Below are 24993 nucleotides of genomic sequence, written 5' to 3' on the forward strand. Positions count from 1 at the left end.
GTTGTGCCGCCATTTTAGTTTTCTTACTACAGCTGGTGCCTCTCTGTGGTCTTCCTTGTGCATGTTGGGTCCTGCCAGGAAAGCTGGAGGTTTGGGGTAAGGAAGCTGACCTCAGGTGTGTAGAGTCAAGGAAACTGTCCTAAATAGGCCAAGGACATGGGACAACGGTCACTAAGGGAAGGGCCCGGGTACAAACAGACCTGCTCTATAATCATTGGAGGTGAAGAGATGTTCTTCCATTTTCCCAAGAAGCTCACCTTCTAGTTCTTGGCATGGAATCAGGTGTCCCCACTCAAATGCCAGAAGACCTAGCAGGAGAGAGTTTATGTGTGTCCTTTGAATGACATTGGGCTCATTTCCAGCACTTCCTCCCAAATAGCAAAGGAGTGCTAACTGCATAGGAGTAGAAGGAACCCAAAGTTATCCATTCCTTTGACTCCTTGAGAGAAATAGGCATTGAGCTCCACAGGATAACGAGTACTTAAGTAAGTTCCTGCAAATGTATGAGGCTTTTGAAGGGCTATATCGAGAGCTTTAACTGTATAACGAGAGAGGCCATGTGGCTTGTCAGACCCAAGTAATCTGCCTTTAAGTTGATGTCAGTCTTCATTTCTACATCATTGACAAAGTTGTGATGCAGAACATTCTTTTGTGAGGATATTCACAAATTTGTTTTACCCATTCCTCATTTGATGGACACGTAGGTTGTTTCTACTTTTTGACTCTTATGAATAATGCTGATGTAAACATGAATGTACAGGTTTTTGAGCAGACCTGTGTGTTTGGTTCTCTTGGGCAGATACCTAGGAGGGGAATTGCTGGGTCAGGGGTGAGTCTGTGTTGAACTGCTTGAGGGACTTCCAGGTTGCTTTCCAAAGTACCATTTCATATTCCCAGCAGTGACGTAGAATGGTCCAAATCTTCCTCGTCCCTTCCTGTCCCTGTTATGATGTCTTTTTGATGAGAACCATTCTAGTGGGTGAGAAGTGGCATCTCGTTGTGGTTTTGATTTGCACTTTCCTAATGACTAATGATGTCGAGCATGATTACATACGTGTATTTTCCATCTGGTCATCTTTTGTAAGGCATCTGTTCAGATCTTTTGAATCTTTGGACCCAGTTTTTAATTGGTTATTCATTGCCCTTATTGTTGGATTTTTAAAAAGTTTTATCTATATTTTGGATATCCATCCTGTGTCAAATATGGATTTTGCAAAGACAGTATTCAAGTCTGTGGCCTCTATTCTCATTCCCTTAAGTTTTAAATTTTAATGAAGCCTGAATTATCAATTTTTTCTTTCATAGACCATATCTGAAAAGTCATTGCCATGCCCAAGGTCAGCTAGATTTTTCTCCTGCGTTCTCTTCTGGGAGTTTAACAGTTTGGTATTTTACAATTAGGTCTATGATCTAAGTTGAGTTAACTTTAAGTTCTTTTAATCTGTAATTGAAAAGCAGTTGACATATTGTATTAGTTTTAGGTGGACAATAGAGTGGGTCAGCCATTACATACATTGTGAAACACTCACCCTGAATGATGTCATTGCCACGTGTCACCACACAAACTCACTATAATATTATTGGCTATATTCTCTATGCTGTATTTTTCATCCCTGGCATTTATTTTATAACCGGAAGTCTGTACCTCTCAATCCCATTCACATGTTTTGCCCTTCTCCCCTCCCCCATCACCTGGCAACCACTAGTTTGTTCTCATATTTATGAGTCTGTTTCTCTTTTTTATGGTCTTGTGTTTGCTCATTTGTTTTTTTTTAGATTCAACATTCAAATGAATTCATATGGCATTTGTCTTTCTCCATCTGACTTATTTCACTGAGCATAATACCTTCTAGGTCCATCGCTGTTCCATCAAATAGCAGGATTTCTTTTATGGCTGAGCAGTCTACCGTTGTGTGTTTATATACCACACCTTCTCTGTCCACCCATCTGTTATGACTACTCGGGTGGATTCCATGTCTTGACTGTTGTAAATAATGCTTGCAATAAACATAGGGTGCATGTATCCTTTTGAATTCATGTTTTTGTTTTTCTTGGATAAATACCCAGAAGTGGAATTACTGGATCATATGTCATTTCTATTCTTACTTTTTTGGGGAACTTCCATACTGTTTTCGTAGTTGATGCACCAGTTTACATTCCCACCAACAGTGCACAAAGCTTCCCTTTTCACCACATTCTCCCTAACACTTGCTACTTCCTGTCTTTTTGATACTAACCATCCTGAGCAGAGTGAGATGAGATCTCATCGTGGTTCTGATCTGCCTTTCCCTGATGATGAGTCATGAACATCTTTTCACATGTCTGTTGGCCATCTGGATGGCCTCTTGGGAAAACATCTGTCCAGATTCAGTGCTCATTTTTTTAATTTGTTATTTGTTTTTCTGATGTTGTGTTATATCCACTCTATATATTTTGGTTATTAAACTCTTATCGGATATATCATTTGCAAATATCCTCTTTCATTCAAAAGGTTGCCTTTTTGTTTTTTGATGGGGCAAAACTTTCTGAGTTTGATGTAGTCTCAATAGTTTATTTTTGCTTGTTTCCCCTGCCTGAGGAGGCATATCTAGAAAAATATTGCTAAAGCTGATGGGCAAGGGTTTACTGCTTATGTTTGCTTCTAGGAGTTTTATGGTTTCAGGTCTCACATTTATGACTTTAATACATCTTCTTTTTTTAAAATTTTTTTTAAATTTTTTATTTACTTATTTGACAGACAGATCACAAGTAGGCAGAGAGGCAGGCAGAGAGAGAGGAGGAAGCAGGCTCCCCACTGAGCAGAGAGCCCGATGTGGGGCTCGATCCCAGGACGCTGGGATCATGACCCGAGCCGAAGGCAGAGGCTTAAACCACTGAGCCACCCAGGCGCCCCATGACTTTAATACATCTTGAGTTTATTTTTGTGTGTGGTGTAACAAAGTGGTCCAGTTCCATTCTTTTGCATGTGGCTGTCCATTTTTCCCAACATTCATTGAAGAGACTGTCTTTTCACCACTGTATGTTCTCGCCTCCTTTGCCATAGATTAATTAACTATACGACCGTGGGTCTATTTCTGCACTCTCACTTCTGTGCCATGGATCTCTGTGTCTGTTTTTGTGCCAGTACCATATTGTTTTGGTTACTGTAGCTTGGCGGTATAGTTTGAAATCTAGAATTATACTTCTAGCTTTGTTCTTCTTTCTCAAGCTTGTTTTGACTATTCACGGTCTTTTGTGGTTCCATATAAATTTTAGGATTTTTTTGGTTCTAGTTTGTGGAAAGCACTATTGGCCTTTTGATAGGGACTGCGTTCAATAGGTAGATTGCTTTGGGCAGTAGGACGTTTTAACAATACTAATTCTTCCAATCCATGAGCATAGCATGTCTTTCTGTCGGTTTGTGTCATCTCTGGTTCCTCTCATCAATTTATTATAGTTTTCCAGGTACAGGTCTTCCACCCCCAAACACTCTTCTGGCCCCCGATGTCTCAGTTTGCTAATGCCCCATTTGTCAGAGCAGGTCCCATGCCCAACCCAGGTCGAAGAAGGCCAAGCCTCTCGGTGGGAGGATCTGCAGGTCCCACTGCAAGGACATGGAGGCCGGGAGGGGAACAGGTGCATCTGACCGCCTTTGGTCGTGGATGAAACCAATCTTGCCTTATTTGTGAAAAAGCAAACATATTTTTTTTTGATAGAATGCAATGTGTAAAAAATTGATCTGCTGCCTATACAGAACAATTGGTAGCATCTAGTGGGTTTCTTATCTGTGGTGGGTACTGCATTAGGAAACCTTCTTGACAGACCCAGCAGGTTTTTTTTTTTTAAGATTTTATTTATTTATTTGACAGACAGAGATCACAAGAGGCAGAGAGGCAGGCAGAGAGAGAGGGGAAGGGAAGCAGGCTCCCTGCCGAGCAGAGAGCCCGATGTGGGGCTCAATCCCAGGACTCTGGGATCATGACCTGAGCTGAAGGCAGAGGCTTAACCCACTGAGCCACCCAGGTGCCCCAGACCCAGCAGGTTTTGTCCATGGTCTCGTTTTTCTCCCGAAGGCCCTGTCGGTACCATGTTTCACTGTAGCAGGTTAGCGCTAAGACACACATTTTCTCCTGACCGAACGTGGGGATCAGCCGGTGTATCTGTTTTCTTGCAGGTGTTTGCCCAGCTACTGTGAACACGGGGGCCAATGTTCCCAGTCCTGGGACACCTTCCGCTGTGACTGTGCACGCACTGGCTACACGGGCGCGACCTGCCATTCCCGTAAGCATCACACTTCGTCCCAATTTCCGTGCGGTTCCTTTTCTGTGATTTGGTGTATATGTGTCTGTATCTGTGCAACCATGTGGTAGGAAACAACAAAACCAGCAGGTATTTTAGAGACTAATTTGTGTCTGGTTTGGTTATTTATTTATTTTAGAGGTGGGGAGGGGCCGGGGGAGAGGGAGAGAGAGAATCCCAGCCCTGTATGGAGCCCGACATGAGACTCGATCTCATGACCCTGAGATCATGACCAGAGTTGAAATCAGGAGTCGGATACTTAACTAACTGAACCACCCAGGTGCCCTTGTCTCATTTATTTTTAATCAGTTTTATTTCCTAGTGATGTTATGACAGCTTATGGAAATCCATAGTATCAAATAGGACAGGAAAAAATAAAATAAAATAGGAGGCAAAGGAAGATAAGTATAGGAAGATAAAATATAACAAAAAGTGAAAAAAACAAGCCCCCCCCCAATACAAAAAGCAATCTAGATGGCATGGTGGTGTTACTTGTTCTGTTCCTTGGGTTGGACCCAACTTTGGTTCTCAAGTCCTGTCTGCCAAAGAGGACAAAGCACTGATGGTCAGTACTTATAAAATCACACGGGGAGAGTCTCCGGAGGAGCACAGGATGGGAAATACCATGGGGGGTTTCTAGATGTCAGCCAGAAGCCAGGCAAACGTTCAGGTCCCTTGCAATCTTGATGCTTTTTGATGACGGTGGTGGTTTACACACTGGGGACTTACCGCATGCCTGTGGGACTCTCATTCTGTCTAGTTCTGCATGTTTTTAACTCCTTTAGAGTTGCCCTGGAAGGTAAGTGCTTTATTTTCCACACTGTGCTTGAGGAAAGACAGAGGTCAGCTCCTTTGACCATGGTGACAACACTGCCAGCGAGGGCTCTCGACCACCTCTCCATCCCATTTCTTCCACCTTGAATACCAGGCTCTTTCCTGAAGAATTATTTTCTCAATTTCACAGCTAAGCACACTCTATTGACCCCTAATTCATTACTACTAGAAGCTCACGACAGAGCCCCAAGATCCTCACTGCTTTCTAATTACTAGCATTTGTTGTCTATGTTTTTATTCTACTTTTTCCTTTTTTTGTGTATCAGTGACATCTTTTTAAAAAAAATTATTTATTTTTATTCCAATTCCATTCATTAACACGTAGTGTATTATTAGTTTCAGAGGCAGAGGCCAGTGATTCATCCGTCTTCTGTAACACCCAGTGCCCATTCCATCCCATGCCCTCCTTAAAGCCCATCACCCAGTGACCCATCCCCCCACCCCTTCCCCTCCAGCAACCCTCGTTTGTTTTCATGAGGATCTTTTATGGTTTGTCTCCCTCTCTGATTCCATCTTATTTTATATTTCCCTCCCTTCCCTTATGCTCCTCTGTGTTGTTTCTTAAATTCCAATTTTGAGTGAGATCACATGGCGGTTGTCTATCTCTGATTGACTGACTTCACTGAGCACAATACCCTCTAGTTCCATGCATGTTGTTGCACATGGCAAGGTGTCATCCGTTCTGATGGCTGAGTAACATTCCATTGTATTTTCACACCACGTCTTCTTTGTCCATCCGTCTGTCAGTGGATGTCTGGGCTCTTTCCCTGGTTTGGCTACGGTGGGCATCGCTGCTATAAACATTGGGGTGCATGTGCCCCTTTGGATCATGACATTTGTATCTTCCAGGCAAATACCCAGTAGTGGAATTGCTAGGCCATAGGATAGCTCTATTTTCAACTTTTTGAGGAACCTCCGTACTGTTTTCCAGAGTGGCTGCCACCATTTCTGAGTCCCTTCTTTTGTAGCATGTCTTCCTTCTCTGGGCCTTTAGAGAGACAGCATGACATGAAAATTCACCGAGCAAAGCATGGATTGTCCCGTATCCAACCTGAAGTGAACTGACCCCTGGGGAAGCAGGCGTCAGGGCTGGGGTGAGGAGGCCCGGTCCCCGAGCAAAGCATGGATTGTCCCGTATCCGACCTGAAGTGAACTGAACCCCGGGGAAGCAGGCATCAGGGCTGGGGTGAGGAGGCCCGGTCCCCGAGCAAAGCATGGATTGTCCCGTATCTGACCTGAAGTGAACTGAACCCCGGGGAAGCAGGCGTCAGGGCTGGGGTGAGGAGGCCCGGTCCCCGAGCAAAGCGTGGATTGTCCCGTATCCAACCTTAAGTGAACTGAACCCCGGGGAAGCAGGCATCAGGGCTGGGGTGAGGAGGCCCGGTCCCCGAGCAAAGCATGGATTGTCCCGTATCCGACCTGAAGTGAACTGAACCCCGGGGAAGCAGGCATCAGGGCTGGGGTGAGGAGGCCCGGTCCCCGAGCAAAGCATGGATTGTCCCGTATCCAACCTTAAGTGAACTGAACCCCGGGGAAGCAGGCATCAGGGCTGGGGTGAGGAGGCCCGGTCACCGAGCAAAGCATGGATGGTCCCGTATCCGACCTGAAGTGAACTGAACCCCGGGGAAGCAGGCATCAGGGCTGGGGTGAGGAGACCCGGTCACCCAGCCCAGGGGTTCTGCAGAGGAGCCCGGAGGCTCTGCAGACAAAGGGAGGTCACTCACCCCCCCAAAATCCCATAAGTTCAACCAGAGCAATTTACCTGCATCTCTGTTTACTATCATGGTGCCAGGTAAGAACTTGCCGAGGCGACTGTCTGGAAGGGGCTGGGCATCTGGGCAGTCTGAGGCTGGGTGACTGGTCTAGAGGTTCAGCTGGGAATGGGGTGGCCTCCTGCTTACAGTCTCTGCCCATCACATCGAGCAAGGTGTCCTGCACAGACTTAATGACTAAGGCACCGTTGCTAAAGCGTTACCGGTAACTCTGATTCAAACATCGCTCCAAACAGCTCTGAGTGAAAAAGTCCCAAGTGTCATAAAAAACGGTCTTTCATTCATGGCCTCCATCATTTGATTTGGTCGAACGACTGAACTGACTTTACTGTGATTCTCTGTCTACCGAAGTGAAGGTGGGAGAGTTCCAGAGCCGCAGGAAGGGATCAGAGACGATGAGATTTGGGTGTCAGGGTCCAGCGAATGTGTCTGCATTCACACGTACAGCAGGTGTCTTCCTAGTGTTTCCTTCTCTGCCTCTGGTCCCCAGGCAGGCCCAGCCTCAACCCAAACGTAACCACCATTAGCTCTTTGCGTCTGTCCCTCTGGACACTCTCTTAGGCAGTTACGAGCATATTTATGTATTTGCAGAAACACAAACATGAGTGGGCAAACTGCCAGCATGTCTGGGAAAGCAATCCGTGTTGTCTCTGTGGCCATGAGAGTGGATGGCGGTGCTAGGTGTGTGACAGATGGGGGCCAATCTAATTTGACACACTGACACTCAGCCATAATTTATAAAAGAATGCCATATTTTGCAAAATCCTTGAGCAGGCAGACATGACTTTGATCTTCTTCTTCTCTGAGAAAGGAGAAAATCCCTCTTCCTGGCTGCCCCCCTTCTCCTGGATTCTCTTCACTCTTCAAAAGAGGCAGAGTTTTAAAAGGTATATAATTCAGCGAGCTTAGAATTGTGTTTGTTCTCCGCCCACGCTCAGACCCCTCTGTCCCTGCTAGGATCACTCCGCTCTGTGGCTCTGGCTTGGCCACTTGCGGGTCTGTGTTCATGGATGCCAGGTCTCATCCTTAGGGGGGCTGAGGGACCCAGTCCATGCTGCCATTAGCCACTTCTCAGGTTTTCAAAGGGTCTTTCTTGTCAAGGAAATGAGTGAGACATGTGGGAGCTATTATTCAGTTGATTGGTCATTTAAACTTATTCTGAACATTGATTAAGTCCATCATCTACTGATGTTAGCCACTTGCCTTGTGATAGCAAAATATTTATTGCACCTACAAAAAATTTAACTAAGAATTGGGATATGTTGAAATTATTGAGAGATATTTCGTGTGTGTGTGTGTGTGTGTGTATAATTTTGACTTTCAATTTGCTTGAATAATCATTTGTGAAGCATTTCAGGAAATTTCCTTTTAAAACACATATTATAAATGGAATGAAGGAGACTTGCTGATTTATAAAACTCCTTTGGAAAGTAATGCATTGTACAAGTAGATCGTTTTAAGTAAACAGAGGATATAATTACGGAGTAATTTAATACATCCATGTGGTTATTAGATAATAACAGATCACTTAGGGAGACGAAGCCAGTGCACTTCTGAGGCTTAAACATCATGGGGCAGAATAGAAGGAGATAGTGTGAGGCCAGTTACCATGGTTTTGGAATGAATCTTGTTGCTAGAGCAGGCAGGGTTCAGATACAAACGGTGAAAACCTCTTAAAATCTTTTGCTCAAAGCTTCAGGGTCTTCATGCTGCCTGACTGACACAGGGGAACACTCCCCTGGAGAAACCATCCCACAGAGCAAGGCAGAACGAGTATCACTGTGGAAAGCATCCCATCACTAAGGACAGGGAGGGATCCAACCCACTGCAGCCCTGTCTGAGACCCCTGTCCTTTGCAGCTCTGTTCGAGCAGTCCTGTGACGCCCACAGGCACAGAGGGGACTCCTCAGGGTTCTACTATATCGATTCAGACGGAAGTGGCCCGCTGGGACCTGCTCTCGTGTACTGCAATATGACAGGTACGCTAATGATACGCTTTATTGTGCCCGTTAAGCTCGTGTGATTGGTTGCTGTGTGCAAAACCACAAGGTTTAGCTCTGTCGAGGAACGTGTGTGTTCCTGTGTAACTATGTATAAGCAGTATTTCATTTTCCCTAGAAACCCAGTTATACATGGTGGATGGATACAGGTGTGTCGTAGGCAAGTCCTGCAAAGGATCAGTGCATGTACCGTGGTGAATGACAGCTACCTGTGTACTGATGCAACTTCGGATGCCTCCTTTAACCTGTGTGTGTGTGTGTGTGTGTGTGTGTGTGTGTGTGTGTCGGTGGCCACATCTTCTCTTCTGTGCTCATGTCACATTTCACTAGCAGAAACAACCCTCCTTTACAAACTTCCCGTGCTACTCTAGCGACGTGGACCTGGTGGGGACTTCGGCAACCTTAGAGTGTGACCTTGCAAAGTCTGAGACACTGGTCAGAAAAGAGTCAGCTGTAAATGGTTCTCAGGTAACCCTAATCGGGTTATAATTTGCTTTCTTTGCTCTGGCTATATGTCACCCCGATAGGGTTGCAATTTCTAGATGGAAGGAGTCATTTATGGGGGAATTGACAATGGCGGTTCGTGACAAGCTGGAAGTTCTGCTGTGGTTTCTACACCTACTCTCACTCCATACACAAAATCTGAGCACTTTGGTGATGGTGAATCTAGTGTTGATCTGAATTGGATCAGTTATATCTTCCAGCCCCCAAACTACCCCCAACTTTGCATTGGATGGATGTATGACTGTTGGGGGCTTTGGGGCAAGTATCTTATCATAGAAACTGACCAAAACACTGCAATGGGATAAGAGGCAAATATATTGACTTACTTTACTGGAAGGTATGTGCAGTGTTAAGTATGTAAGGATCTTTCTAGATATCCTGGGCTCGAGTGGTTGTAACAGGCCTTCAACTTACTCAATTTCTGCTTTGTTTTCATGGCTCAAGTGAATGCCAAGAACAGAGAAAGCTAAATAAAGATGCTGGCATCCCAGTAATACATTCTACTTTTATCAATCACATGCCTAATTATCACAGAAGTCTAGGACCCATTAAAGATTTTCATATATTTTGTCCTATAAGCAAAGTTCCTTCTACACTGAAAAATTTTGAGATCCAGAGAAAAGTGAAAATGATCCCAGCTGGCACATTGCAAAGATGAGTAAGTTTTCAATGACTGAAGCTGTTTTCTTGATAATTAACTGCTGGCAGGGTTGATAAGACTGAGGTCATATTTATTAAAAAAAAAAAAAAAAAGACATTTGCTGCCAAAAGGCGTGACAGGCAGCTAACTGCCTGATTGTCTGCAGTGTACGGTTACAATAAAAGAAAAATAGTTTAATCACGCAGGTGGACGCGTGGTCCAGGCTTCCCCAGGAAGCTTTCGTCGTGCATATTTATAAAGTGCCTTCGGAATGTGCCGCTGGCTCATAGACGCTTGTTTTAATACGAATTTCCTAACATCGCTGACGTGTTTTGATGGTCTGTCATTGCTGCTGCCTTTTCAGAGCGAGCCCACTAGCAGAGGGAAGAGTAGTTATGGTCAAAGTGCGAAGAGAAAGCAAGAACAGAGCTCAGGTTTTGATTCCGGGTAACACAAGAAACTATGAGATGGCATATAAGCCAGGGTTTTGTTTGTTTTTTATCCTCGAGGCAAGAAGGATCTTCTAAAAGGTAAAATCTCTTGATCAATTTATATGAGAAGAAGGCCTCACCGACTGTCTCCTGAGGATGCGAGTCACTTTCCTCCCAGGCGTGACTCAGAGAAACGTCCAAGTAATGCCCCACACTGAAGATTTGAGAAAACAGTGCCTCCCAACACGGAGCACCTGTGTCCTCAGTACCTGCTCTGCACGGCGGTAACCGCGGCAGGGAGCAGAGTAGAACACTCTCAGCCCCCGTGTGCGGTGCGCAGGTCTGTGCGCAGAACCAGAGCCCTGAGAGCTGCTGCTGGAGCAGGTGGCTGGTGTGCGGGGGCAGGTGCTGTGAGGCTGACTAAGGTGGGGGCGGGCGCACAGACCGTGGATGGGGGGAGGGGGGTCACAATTTTAAATAGAGCCATCCAGGGAAGCATTCAGTTTGAAAGTTAGGTTTGCTTCCAGAAAACCCGAGCAAGCCTCCAAGCAGAGGGAGTGCTCCCGGGATCCTAATCTGTTGGACAGACGCGGGGGGAGGGACGCGAGGGGGACCCTCGAGTCACGCCGCTGGGAAGTGACAGGTCCAGGACTCCCACTGGCAGAGTAGTTGAGGCTTTTGACCACCAGGCTGTGCCCGGCAGGAGCAAGGAGACCCGTTAGTGGGGATGGGGCGGAGCAGGTGGGAGTGGAGGAGGGGAGGGAGTCGGGCCGAATCCGTGGACCGAATGTGGCTGGAGGAAGACAGGCATCTGGAACGTCTTCCATGTTTGCATCCGAGCCCTGGAAGGACGGTGCAGGTATTAGCAGCAGGGAAGAGGCAGGTCTGCAGAAGAGAGCAGGATTCCCGCAGTGACTACATGAGGTTGCGTTTCCAGCTGTGCGACTAGTTAGTGGGGACCTGTTGGTCATAAAAACAAGTGCAATGTGTCATCTGAAAGCGCGCTGGGTAGTTAGAATCTCCTCGGCACTATGAACTTCTAAAAACACATTTTGGAGAGTGACTTTACACATTAATTGAACAGACCAGCAGGATCCCCTTTGCTTTGGGGTGGCTGGTGGACGCTGTCCAGCATCCCACAGCAACATGGGCCGTCTCTGGGTCCCCACACCCTTGTCCACTGTCCACAGAAGGGCAGCTCTGCTCTCAGCGGGATCGGGTTCTGTGGCAGCATCCCAGGAAAAGCTGTGTTTTTATGAAGCTCCCTGAGAAATTCTGAGGTACATACAGATTCAGAAGCCATGGCCAGGGGGCTTGGATCTTTGGTTTCGTTGGCACAGCCTGCCCTGTGTCCACCAAAATTAAAATGGAAAGAGGGCAAAGGGCATCACAGAAGGGAGAAATAGAGCCGATGCAGCTGTAAAATTCAGTGCCACTGTTCATTTCTCGGTCCAGGCCACGGCTCCGTTGCTCCATTTGTAAACTTGGCTGTGGTGGAATTTAATGAGCATCCGCCAGGGCAGCAGAGTGGCTCACGGGCGTTCAGATAATACTGAAGGCGTGGATTCTGCAAGTTAAACATCTTCCAAACTCTCTAACTTAATCTTGGAAAGTCTTAGAGCTTTAAAGCGTGCATGTGTGTGTCTGTGTGTGTAGGAATTCGTGAATGTTAGGGGTCATGATTTAATGATTCATATTGCTGTATGTTTTTATTATCAGATAACACTTAACAACCATGTACGCCTTCATATTGCTTTGCAAATGACCAAGCGAAGTACAGATCATTGTATCACAAGACCTTTTGGATAATTAAGTTTTTAGAAAAGTTTCTAGCTGCCTTTCATAAAAGAAAACCCCTAAGGTTGGTATATTCTTATTCTATGTGATGAATAAATGGCATAAAGTTCCATGAGTTAGGGTTGAGCTGGAGCATGGAACACGCAAACGTGCACACGCACGCATGCACACATCCTGCTTTGTTAGAAATACTGCAGAGAGGATTTCCAAATAATGTTAAGTGCCAAGAGCTTTTATGAAACTCAAAGCCATAAGGAAAGCGCTGTGCTAAAGACAGAGAAATGCAGAGGCCAACTCAAAGATGACAAATATTTCTAGAAGCTACACTGCGAAGTTTTTAATAAAAAGTTTAAAACAATCCAAGGTGATCCAGGAAGGAACCAGAGTTACAGTCCCATGCGGTCCCCCAACAGACCTCGTTGTGACGGTGGAAGAACTAAGATCCTGGCCTTCTTCTCCCGGGAGGGAAATATTTCCGCTGCAAGGCCACCTTCTCCATGAAGCTACCAGGCCCGTGGACAATTAAGTATTCTTTAATTATTATAAACAAATACTCACACTTGGAGAAACATGCAAAACACAAAATTCTAAAGCAATGGCTACAAGTATATACTTGGTAACAGCCTTCCAAACTCATGCCAGAATATACTCTGAATATACTCCGTATAAATTTTAGTATCTTTAGTATAAAAGCAACCAAAACAAACAATCAAAAAAACTATTTTGAAGGGACTGTTTATGCAATTTGTTAACAGATTGATCCTCTTCCTATGCAGAAGAGACAGAATCTAACTTCATTGATGGCGGGATGAGAAATGTGAGCTCGATGGCTCTGCCCGCGGGGACAGTGGGGCCGTCTGTGCCCCCGGGAACCCCCCGCAGTGGTCCTCTGATGTGTTCCTAGTCGTGCTCCAAACACTGGTCCCCAGACACGGCACCGTGGGAACACTTGTCTCAGGGAGGAGATGGCATGAAGGCGGAGCTATGACTCCGCATCAGATTCATAAGAGTCGGCATGGGCTCGGGGAACACGTCGAGCGCACGGCTCCACACCTGCCCGCTGCCCCGCTCAGATCCTGATTCATCGACTCAGCGTGTCCGTGACCCAGCACGTACCATGGACTCTGCCATGCTTGTGCTGACCGAGCCACCGTGTTTCTTAAACAGCCTCCTCCTTCCCATGACAGGAATTGCGAGTGGCCTCCAGCCGGCGTCGTGGCAGGACGGAGGGCGGCCAGTCAGCTGCTTTACACACTCTCCCATCAATTTCAAAAGGAAATTCTCTGCGGAACGGGCACCTGTCAGGGCACCTGCTGTGCTTTTTATGTCCGTGGATTTGTATGGATTTTCGGTTTCTCTTGCCTCTGTCTTCCTGCAACAGCTTCTGTCTCAGCCCAGTCAACACCTCCCTCTCCGGTCAGATGTCCGATTCAGGCGTTTGGTCGCCGGTCCTCACCCCTGACGGCTGTGCCGCGGGCTTCCAGGGGCCACACCGCGTTTGAGTAAGAAGAGGAACGAACGTCTCTCGTTGACCTTCAGACGAGGGAGGGGGACAGATGGAATTCAGCTCACTGAACATACTATGACTATTATAGGTTGCATTTGCTATTTTAAATATAGGCATACCTCATTTTATTGCATTTTGCTTTACTGAGCTTGGATTCAGATCAAAGGGATTTGCTTTTTTTTTTCTTTTTTGAAACAAATTGTAGGTTTGTGGCAGCCCGGCGTGAAACAAGTCTACCAGCCCCATTTTCCAACAGTACCTGCTCACTTGGCATCTCTGTGGCACATTTTGGTGATGCTCACAGTATCTCACAGTATTTCTAGCTTTTTTGTTGCCATCATATTTGTTATGATGATCTGTGACCAGTGATCTTTACTGTTGGGGTTGTTTTCAGGCGCCATGAACTATGTGCATCCAAGACCGTGAACTTCATTGGTAAATGGCTCTACCGACTGGCCATTTCCTCACGTAGGCCCCTCTCTGTCCTTGGGCTCCCTACTCCCAAGACACAGCAGTACTGAATTTAAGCCACCTCACAGCCCTACCGTAGTCTCTACGTGTTCAGCTGGAGGGAGAAGCTGCTTGCCTCCCACTGTCAACAAAGGCTGGACACGACGAAAGCTCAGTGAGGAAGGCGTGTTGAAAGCGGAGGCCCCTGATGCCGGTTAGCCGAGTGGTGAACCAAAGGAAAAGCTCCTGAAGGAAATTAAAAGTGCTGCCTCGGTGAACACACGAATGAGAGGAAAGTGACACCGCTTTATCGCTGATACAGAGAACGTTTTAGTGGATAAGAGGCCCAGCCAGCCACGACCTTCTCCTCAGCCAAAGCGGGAGGCCCCGACTCTCTCCGGTTCTGTGCAGGCAGAGAGAGGGGAGGACGCGGCAGGAGCGAAGCCTGAAACGAGCAGAGATCCGTGCTTGAGGTTTCAGGAAGGAGGCCGTGTCCGTGGCTCGAAATTGCAAGGTGAAGCGGCACGCGCTGCCGTAGGAGCTGCAGCGAGTGACCAGGAGATCCGGAAGATCCGGAAGATCCGGAAGATCCGGAAGATGGAGATTGTTCCCGAAGGCGGCTGCCCTGACCAGCAGATTTTCAGGGTGGACACGAGAGCCTCCCACGGGAAGAAGGTGCCATCGAGGACTCTCCTGGCCAGACAGGAGAAGTCAGTGCGGCCTTCAGAGCTTCCCCGGACAGGCTCATCGTCTGGTCGGGGCCAGCGCGACGGGTGACTTTTAATGTGTGATTTATCATTCCTCCAGTCCTAGGGCCCTTCGGAATCACAGCAAGTCTCCTCTGCCTGTGCTCTGTGAACGGAACAGTGGAACCTAGACGACAGGACGTCTGTTCACAGCGTGGTGTACTGCGTGTTCTAAGCCCATTGTTGAGACCCGCTAAGGAAAAAAGGAAAAAGATGCCTTTCACGTTATCATCACTTACCGACTGTGCACCCGATCACCCCAGAGTTCTGATGGAGTCGGACAGTGAGATTTATGTTGTTTTCATGTCTGCTAACACAGCATCCGTTCTGCAGCCCATGGATCAAGGAGTCATTTCAACTGGCAGGTCATCGTCATTAAGAAATAACATTTCCTAAGGCTGTAGCTGCCCTGGATAGTGACTCCTCGGATGGACCTGGGCAAGGTCAATTGAAAACCTTCTAGGAAGGATTCACCATCCTAGATGCCATGGAGAACATTCATGATTCATGGGGAGCGATCAACAGGTCACCATAACTAGGAATTTGGAAGAAGTAGATTCCAGTCTTCATGGATGACTTTGAGGGGTTCAGGATTTCAGAGGGAGAGGTCACTGCGGGAGTGGTGCAGACAGCGAGAGAGCCAGAATCAGAAGTGGAGCCTGAGGACGGGACGCACCCGCTGCAGGATACAGCTTGGACGGATGAAGAGTTGCTGCTGACGAATGAGCAGAGAAAGTGGTTTCTGGAGGTGGGATCTATTCCCGGTGAAGGTGGTTGAAAGAACAAAGTGTTTAGAATATTGCAAAGTGTTTAGAATATTGCATCAACTAATTGCATTAGTTGACAGTTTGGAAGAAATTCTACTGCAGATAAACACGACCCAATGGCATCCCACGCTATAGAGACGTCACTCAGGAGAGGAGGAGTCAGTCGTGCTGCAGACGTCACCACTGTCTTGTTTTCAGAAGTGGCCACGGCTGCCCTGACCTTCGGCACTGCCACCCTGATCAGTCAGCAGTGCCAACAGCAAGGCAAGGCTCTCCACAGCTCGCGGAGAGCACCGACAATGGCTGGCATTCGTTCAGCAAGAGGCATTCTTGATCGAGGTATGTACGTTTGTTAGACATCATGTCATCGCACACTTCATACTGACTCCAGGAGGGCGGAGAGGTGAGCTGTACATGCAGTGGAAACCGAAACGTTCTTCTGACTCGCTGTCTTGCGGTATACGTGTTATTCAGGTGGTCTGGACCGGGGCCTGCGTATCTCTGGGGTATCTCTGGTGCCTGTGGATAGGGACACTTGCTGGGAATTTGTAAAAAATAAAATAAAATAAAACACAATAAAAAGTCTCTGCGTGTGGGTTGGAGAGTCTCCTTCATGAACACATGCACAGCCGCCGCGGAATATATTTTTCTCTGCTTGGGAAGAGTTGTGATTCCGTTGTTCTCTGCTTTGCCCTTGAAAACTGAGACAGACAGTAAGCATGGCATCATCATGTCACCTGTGGCAAGTTTTGCTCGAAAATAGCATCTCTTCCAGAACATTCTATAATGTTGAAATGTTAGAATTTGTAAGGAAAAAAAAAGAGAGAGAAAATCTGCTCTTTGATGATGGTCACACACCACGACCCTGCATCTCTTTTCTATGGGCTTTTGCCCGGAAGGAACCCTTCCTGCGCCCACGGAGGGGACGTCATTCTGGCTGATCTCCTGCAGCTTCTAAAGGGAGTTCCCAAAGCAGGCGCGCCCAGCATGCGTGGGGACACACGACTTCCGGACCAGGTCCTGTCCCTGCTCCCAAGGGAGTGGAAAGATGCGTGTTTTGGGAAAGTTCGTCCTCCCGCTCTCATCAGCACGGCCCTGCCTGTGGATGGACGGGAAGATGGTCTCGACAAGCAGTGAGAGCCCAGCCCTCAGATGGTGGCTCGGCCAGCATCGTGCCTGGTTAACGGCCTTTGAAGATGGCCAGAACCATGGTTTTCGTCTTTTGACGTCACCTGGTTCGGTCTCCCCATTTACCAAATGTGGCATCGAAGGCTTAGAGAATTTTTTGATGAGTCCAAGAGCACCAGTTAGGGCCCGTGTTCTCCCACTGACCGTGACACAGTGCTCCGTCCGTGTCTAATTTTGTAAGTGTCCACACAAGGTTCTCTCCGAGGAAACTGCTCTGCTCTCTTGCTGTGCGATGGGCTGAAACGCAGGGGGAGACCCTAATGACATTCCACGGTACTGACACGTGGGAGGTTCCAGGGCCGGGGCCCTGTGTCCCTCCACGTTAAACAGCAGGTGTCCACATGAATGACTGAGCAGACACATAAGGCTACACTTAGTGTGACCTGTTAAGTGACAAGATGACCCTCTGAAACCCCAGGAGAAGAAGGCCGTGAGGTAGCTACACTTCTTGGGGTGTCTAGTTGTGTCTCAGAGCATTGTCTTGTGTGGAAAATATTAAAGTGAATCATGCAAAGCTCAAGGCCTCCAAACTGTGACAAGAACGGCTGCCCTTGTAGGGGCCCTAATGCAACTATTGATCCGGAGGGACCCAAAGGGGTGGGGCTGAGACGGGGCGGCCTCTGGGCCTCTCCCAGGACCCAGGGGCTGCCTGCTGCAAGGAGCCGTCCCTCTCCTCGGTGAAATACAAGCGTCCAATCCTCCTGGGCTCTGGCACATGGACAACACGGCAAAGCCAGTGCCTCCTGGGTCTAGGGCAGGGGTGGATCAGAGCCGCCGATTGTCTTCCTCTGGCCCCCACTGGACGTTCACAGCAGCTGCTGGGCCCTCCCAGCCCTGCGTGCGCATAGGTGCCCATCAGAGCCCGTGATCTGGTTCTATTTTCCCGGGAGTGTTTTCCTTTGCAATCCGGGATAAGACCCAGGGGCATGAGGCACTCTGGAAAGGTCACGGGCCTCAGCGCTCTTTGAGAACTTGAGCACCTCAGAAAGCCTGGTGGCCACACTGCGTGGTGCCGTGGCCCCGTCTCCTGGAGTTGGGTGAGTGGGTGCTCCCGGGCTCCCTTCCCTGTTCTGTGCAGCGGGAGGATTGGGCCGTGAGGCAGATGGGAGCCGCCCGCCGTGGCGTTTCCCTCCGGATCGTGACGGGAGCCGCCCGCTGTGGTGTTTCCCTCCGGGTCGTGGTGCTGCCGAGTCCTGAGAAGGGTTGGGGCTGTCCCACCCAGAACACAGGGTTCACGTCATCTTGTGACTCCAGGGACGCCTGATGGTCTCCCCGTCCCTCTGCCGTCCTGCGTCACTGTGAGTGCCCGTCCTCCACGGGTTCTCCTCCTGCACGTGGAGGGCAACGGGTCCCGTCGCCTCGCGGGTCGCCTGCCTCCTCGTCTTTGAGCTCGAGCACCCACTTCCCATCAAGAGAGATGCGGGCAGCTGGCTTCCCTTCCGAAGACGTGGTGTTGGACCCAGCTTGGACTTCATTTCAGGCATCTGTCAGAAAGGGGATTCTTGCCTTCCCGTTCCTGGAGATCAATGTCCATCTCGTGAGGGACAGACCGACCCCCTAGGCAGGCATCGGGGTTTTTGTGATCAAGTCTTTTTTCTTCTTTTCCCTTGGGGAGATGAAAATGAGCATAGCAGACCCACCGCGGGGCCACATTTCCCCGACCGTGGAAAATACACATCCGTTTCCTTTTTCCCATTCAACCATCTGCTTCCCCTTAAAAGATGCCTTGTATAGTTCAGAGATACAATCCACAGTGTACCAAGTGTTGCAGGTTGCCAAGTGGATATAATTTGGCAAAATAAAAAGAGAAACTAGGGGTATCATAGGATATGGTGAGTCAGGGTTATTTTTTTATATCCTGCTTATCAAACCAAAGCATCACATTAATGTAGGATGGTTTGCCCAAGCGAATGGTGGGCCAGGAGCCCCGGTTAGCCTCCCTGCTCGTGGGCAGACGAGAGGCTCCACTGAGCTGGAGAACGTGATGTGATGGGGCCTCATTCAACAGTTCAAAAGTCCTGCTTGAAATTTTCCCCATGACAGTTAATTTCCTCCAATCTCGTTTGTGCTCAGTATATGGTGCGTAACAACCAAGTGTCTTTCCATCACGCTGGTCCCTTCAGTTCCCTGGTCTGTCTCCTTGTCCTCGAGAGCTTCCGTCACGCTGCCTCTCCAGGGTGCCTTCCCACTACAGTCAGAAACCTATGAAAATCCCACGTTGTGCCACATTGAGGAAACATAACAAGCCCTTGCTGGGGCCTTACAAGTGATATTTCTAGAAAGGACAAGCATTGACATTTCTCTTTTTTTCAAAAGGAAGCTTTGAGATTATGTTCACACTTTTTCTTCTCTCCACTCAAGAAAGAGTTCTCTGATTACACTGTAACATGCACGACCATGAGTCCATCACACGGCCACCAGCCTGCGGGAGCCCCTCAGGCACAGCGTTTCTCTTTGTGCCATAAACCATGGACATAAATGACCCTCCGGCATTAGAACCCATGAATCCCCGAGCCCAGCCCCTGGCTTCTCCTTCGGTACTCTCACCCCCTTCGTCTGGTGGAAGAAACCCTGACCATGAATGTGAGTAGGTAATTGCAAAAAATAACACCAGGTCCATTTAAGAAATTTTCCAGGAAAATGTTGAAATATAAAATGTCTGGTGAAAACATGATTAAAGGGGGGGAGAAAAACCTGTGGGATTCAAGTTGCTATAGGAACACTCAGAGCCCCTTAAATGAATTTGATTTTTTAACCTTGATTAACCTTAAAAAATCGATTTGATTTTTTAATCTTGTTTAGGTCTTAGCCATTAAAAGTAATAAGAACAAACCTCACGTGACTGTTTCCAGCCCCTATAATTTGGAAATATGTCGACCGATCATGTCTGTACCAGATGTGTGTTCCAGAGGACGTTTTATGTGATCTGATGTTATAAGTGAAGTTGGGTTAGGACAACATGAAGCCAGCCTTTTGGCCCCTGAACCATGGCCCTTTTACACTGTGGGAGGACTAGATTTGGGGGGAAGGTAGAAGAAAGGGAGATCTTTCTCTTCAGTTTGAAACACCGTGGAGGGCTCATCCATTGTTTCAAAATCTCTTAAAACTATGGGTGATCACTGGAGCAGAAACAGGTCAGGATTCGCCAGCAGCCATGAGTGAGTCGTGCTCCTGGCAGGAATGGGTCTATCAGCGACTCCAGCGGGCGCTCGTTTGGGGCTGGGCACTGAGTGAGATGCTGATACACGATCAGTCCATTTTTGTCAAAAATACTGACTTCCTATCGTTTTGCATGATCATGTGAGCTGCTCATTCCCCCCATGGGTCTCTTATGCATTTCTTTGATTACCAGAGGAAAAAATGCTGAGTCCAGTGGAGAGTAATATGTGTATTAACATAAGGGCACATATACACACAGTGAAAACTTAGCTTCTTCTTACAGTAATGGAAAGGCATAAATTAAGGGACAAAACGTTTTACTTATAACTTTGAGTATTATAACACAGAATTTTAAGAATTGGCCCCCTGACGATGTTGGCTGCATTCAGGGTAAGACGAATTCCAATAAAGAGGGTCCCCGTTCCTAACAGTTTAACCGTGTCCCTTATGCTGACTCCAACGCCAAAGAGACCTGATAGCTACAAACAATAAAACCCTAATTCAGATAAAAGAGGCTTCCGACTCTCACATTATGTTTAACTGCTCCAACCTAGTCACAGTCGCTGTCTCCCTCCCAACCCTGTTTCTGCCCAGAGGACACCACCTGGACCTCGGTACAGCACAATGGCTCCCAGCTGGCCAAGGTCAAAAGCTCGAATGGAGGAAGCCCCCAGCCCGTGTTTTTCAAGTACGCAGCCAGCCCGGACCAGCTCCAAGCCATCACGGACGGCGCGGACGACTGCCGGCAGGAGCTGGTCGTGCACTGCAAGAAGTCGAGGCTTTCAGCTGGCCGCGGTGAGTCGTGGGAGTCCCTCGCCATCGCGGGCTGCCGTGCCCGCCGGTGGCAGGGGCCTGACCCAGGTGCCCATGTCGCGATCGGGACGTTACAGAGATGCTTCCTCGGAGCGAAGAGCGGGGTCCGTATGTGTGGCCCCTCGCTCAAAGCGGAGAGCGAGCTGGGAAGTCTCTTCCCAGACTCAAGTGGGCAACGGATCGACGAAAGCCTCCTCACGAGGTCATCGGAACGCTCAGGGCTCAGCCACCATGAAGGGCGGCCACGCCTCCGAAATGTTTGGTCTTAGACAGATGGGGGACAGCACGCGGGGCTCAGTTATCTGGAGGCGATTATCCTGAGAGATTCTTCATCACGGGCTGAGTGTGATTAGTCTCTCGGTCATCATTAATAGGGAGCCGTGTCGGTGTCACGCGGCTCCTCTCACGCAGCACCCCGGCTAGTGGCTTTTCATAGCACTTCTATTCTTGAAAATTATATTTTTGGTTTCATATGTTCTTCCTTTGAAATGCCTCATTTTGTCAGAACGGTAGTCAGGGTCCTCTGAGCTCAGGGTCCGAGCCTGCCGCTCAGCAGCCCGGGGGTTCCTCTCCCCAAGACTTTCGTGCTCAGACACTGACCTCGCCGGGACCGAACTGCACAACGTCGATGAAACGCGTGAAGCAAACGCTGTTCCTTGGCCTCGGTCCAGCGTGTGGAATGTGTGGTTAGTCCTGGGGGATTAGTGCTCCTTGTGACTGGGTTCCTGCCAAACAGATGAGCCAGCTAAACTGGCTTGCTCCCAGGATGAAGGAAGCAGCCCCCGTGGGAGGAACTCAGGGCGGGTTGGGCTGCTGGAGCAGGGAAAGAGGCGAAGCAGAGCGGTGTAGACGCCAGCCGCTAGCAGGGCCGGCAAGCAAACCCCCTTGAATCTGGGAGCAAACTCTGCGCGCTGGCGTGTGGTCTGTGCCACAGCCTGGACACGCGGCCCAGGTCAGTAAAGAATCCCCACACGGAGGGCGGGCCTCTCCCTACCTGATTCGCAAGTGATTCCTCGGCTGTGCTCCCTCCCACAGCAGTAAATAACGCAGCCACGGCCGCCACCAAACCGAGGCTTTAACTGGGGTTGGGGTGGAGACGGAATGAGGGACTTGTTAACTACACAGGCTGGAGGCTGCCCTTCCGTGGGCTGCTGCTGGAGAACTCGCACAAACCTCGTTCAGACGGGCGCAGTCCAGCCCGTGAGCCCAGCGGCCCTTCATTACGGTGCAGGCGAGGCCTAAACACTGTCGCCTGACACTTAAAAGGGTTGCACTGCTTCACGATGTGTCATCCACGGACACGAATGGGCGCAAGGAGCCTTCCCCGAGCCCGCAGTGGAAGGTTATATGGTGGGAAACCACCCTAGGCAGCTGCTGGGAGCTTAAGAGTGTCATGGAGCGGACTGGGAATGGGAATGTCAGTCAGAATCGAGTTTTCCCCCCAAGAATTCCCCTGTGTTCAAATCCTCAGTTGTTACCAGCTCACCGGGGTTTATCGTGAGAGGAGAGAAGGCGGGGGCCTGGCTCCTGTGGTTTTCCGGGAGGGCTGCTGGGGAGCCGTGGGCCTCAGCTCTTGTTAGGGTCCCGCGGCCTTTGCCTGCAGCGGCTGGTAGGTCTCTATGCTGCAGGTGTCGGGGGCTGCGGTTCTGGGGGGCCTAAGAGGGAGCTCAAGGGCGGCAAGTGCTGACTCCAGGAGACTGTTCGGTCTCCGTGCCGTGGGCGTGAAGGTCCCTGAGGATGGCCCTTGTGGCCGGAGCGGAGCACAGCCAGCCAGGGGCTCAGGTGCCGGAGGTGGGGGGAGCCCTGTTCCCTTCCCTTCAGCCTCTTCTTCCTCTTTGCGCTGTTCTTAATGATCCTTCTGCACGTTCTCTGGGTTGCTCCAAGAAAGCTTGAATGGAGCCCAAAGCATTCTGTACCTTGAACAACACTGGCTGGTTCTTGCTTGATAGAGGAAATGAGAGAATCGGGTGTGAGCAAACATCCGTGGGCAACGATGTCTTTGCTCCTCCGTCTGTGGAAGGGATGTTGAATAATCCCGTGTTTAAAATGGTGTTTTAAAAAGTGTCTGTTGAGTGGAAAAGATCTTCCACCCCCTACAGATGAGTTTTCAACACACTGAGGGGAAAAAACAAACGTTGCCGACATTGATTCCTTGGCGCACATCTCACCCAGCGGGCCTGCGGTGGGCGGTCATGAGTGCGGCCCGTGTGCGCCCGCTGGGAGGCTGTGGGCAGCAGGTGAAGGCTCGTCGCACAGGGGACCATAACGAGCGGTGGCGGCTGTAAGTTAGGGAGAAGGTGGGACGTGTTCCGGGTTCCCGGTGGGGGCCGGGTGGGGACAACCTGAGGGTCTGAGGGAGGGAGCTCGCTGAAACGGACAGGCGTCTTCGCAGGCGGCTGATGGAGGTCACTTCCGTTTCTCCTGCTCTGACTCTCTCTGTGTATGAGGCACTGCTCCCCTCCACCCTCCCGAGGGCCCTCCTTCCCTGTCACCCTCACCCTGCACGTCTGTCCTGGGGCCTCAGCAGAGGACACAGCCCAGCAGAGCTGAGGGGGCCTCTGGCCCTGTTGGAGCATTTGAGCGTTGAGCTAGACTGGCCTCAGTGGTCCAGAGCCCAGGATCCGCCTCGGGCACGAGGGAGGCTTGTCAGGCCGTGTCTGTGGTTTCCAGACACAAAGCCAACGTGTCAGTACAAGAAGCTCGTTCCTCCAGCAGACTCGGAAGACATGATGGGAGAGTACTGGTGTTTTCGTCCAACAGATAAGAAATCCATATTTTGTCCCGTATTACATCTTCCAATGGCATTTTAGGCTCTCGAACAGCTTTTGGATGCAGTGTACAAATTACTCTGGTTTTCATTCATTCCTTTTTTTAAAAATGACAGTTCTTTCAATGTTTTGTCCAAATAAATGATGTCATTGGAGTCCTCAAGAGAAATGTGTAGATTTCATGCCTGAATGAGTTAGGGACGACTTGCTCGTTTTCTAATAAAAGTAAAACATATGGTGAGAACGTACATCTAGACGTGGAAATGTTTCTTAAACCTTTGGAAGTCCTCCTTGAAAGGACCCTGCTGTGGAGTTAACCTCTGCTCATCTGTGTTTTAGACAGAGGGGAGTAAAGGACTATGCTGGGGAGGCAGGCAGTGGGGGGCAAAGTAGGTGTCACCTTTCTCATACTTGTCTTTCAGATGGAACCCCCGTGAGCTGGTGGGTTGGAAGAACCAATGAAACACACACTTACTGGGGAGGTTCTCTGCCTGGTGCTCAAAAGTGTGCTTGTGGATTACAGGGGAACTGCCTTGATTCTCAACGTCACTGCAACTGTGACGCTGCCCGGGATGAATGGTGATTTCCATATAATTTCCCTGTGCGAACTGTAATTTCGTGTTGCTTAAACTGTGTAAGTTAGGCAGACAAGACAGTTGTATAAAGAGAACAGATTAAAGTATTCCCCAGCCAGTTCGAGGTGTAAGCTTTGATGTGTACAGTGTAATTAGTCTGAGGATGGAGGCGTTAAGGTAGCTATTTCTGTTTACCTGTGAGTAACTAATCATGTCCATTTTATTTTTTTCCTAATAAGACAAGATAGGAATACCAGATTAATGTTTCCCATTCACTGAAAGTACCATTATCAGAGTTCCTACGGTTAAGTTTAACCCGATAGATACGATGACGGCCCCGTGGCCGGCCCTGGCAAGCTTGATCACCTCCCTCGCTGCCAGCTGCATTTTTAAATGGCCTCATAGGGGAAATCAAACAGGGTCTAGGGTGCATAAAAGGGGATTATGGGACACAAACCTTGCCCTGTTGCTGGAGGTCTCAGAAGGCTTCTAAACCCAGAGAGAAGGTGGAAAGGGACCGACCTTCCAGCTAACCCCCCAGGTAGCAAGAAATAACTCCCTGAAAACACACGTCCACAGACCTGCCCTCACACAGATCCGGAGTTCAAATTTACATGGTCCTTGGATTAAGTTAGTGTGGCCACAGGTCAGCAGTACCGATGGCTCATCGTGGAAGTCTGTGACATTCTTGCTAGAGGCCTGCCCTCTCCGAGGATTCCCACAGATAAAAATGCCACCAAACATGAGCTCACAATCAGGGCTAT

At 48.9% G+C, this 24993-nt stretch overlaps 1 protein-coding gene across 1 annotated transcript in view; it reads left to right on the top strand.

Moving 5' to 3' along the window:
• The window catches only part of LOC308355342 (contactin-associated protein-like 3), a gene marked incomplete at its 3' end in the record, with an annotated part of 127040 nt that overhangs the window by 65957 nt on the left and 36090 nt on the right, over nt 1–24993 (top strand). The window contains exons 9-12 of the mRNA XM_080823518.1: nt 4154–4260; nt 8744–8863; nt 20668–20868; nt 24077–24233. Of these exons, the coding sequence (XP_080679644.1) occupies nt 4154–4260; nt 8744–8863; nt 20668–20868; nt 24077–24233 (585 nt within the window). The remainder of the gene's footprint in view (nt 1–4153; nt 4261–8743; nt 8864–20667; nt 20869–24076; nt 24234–24993) is intronic.

Source organism: Martes martes, assembly GCF_963455335.1.
Source record: "Martes martes genome assembly, chromosome: 14".
Lineage (NCBI taxonomy): Eukaryota > Metazoa > Chordata > Mammalia > Carnivora > Mustelidae > Martes > Martes martes.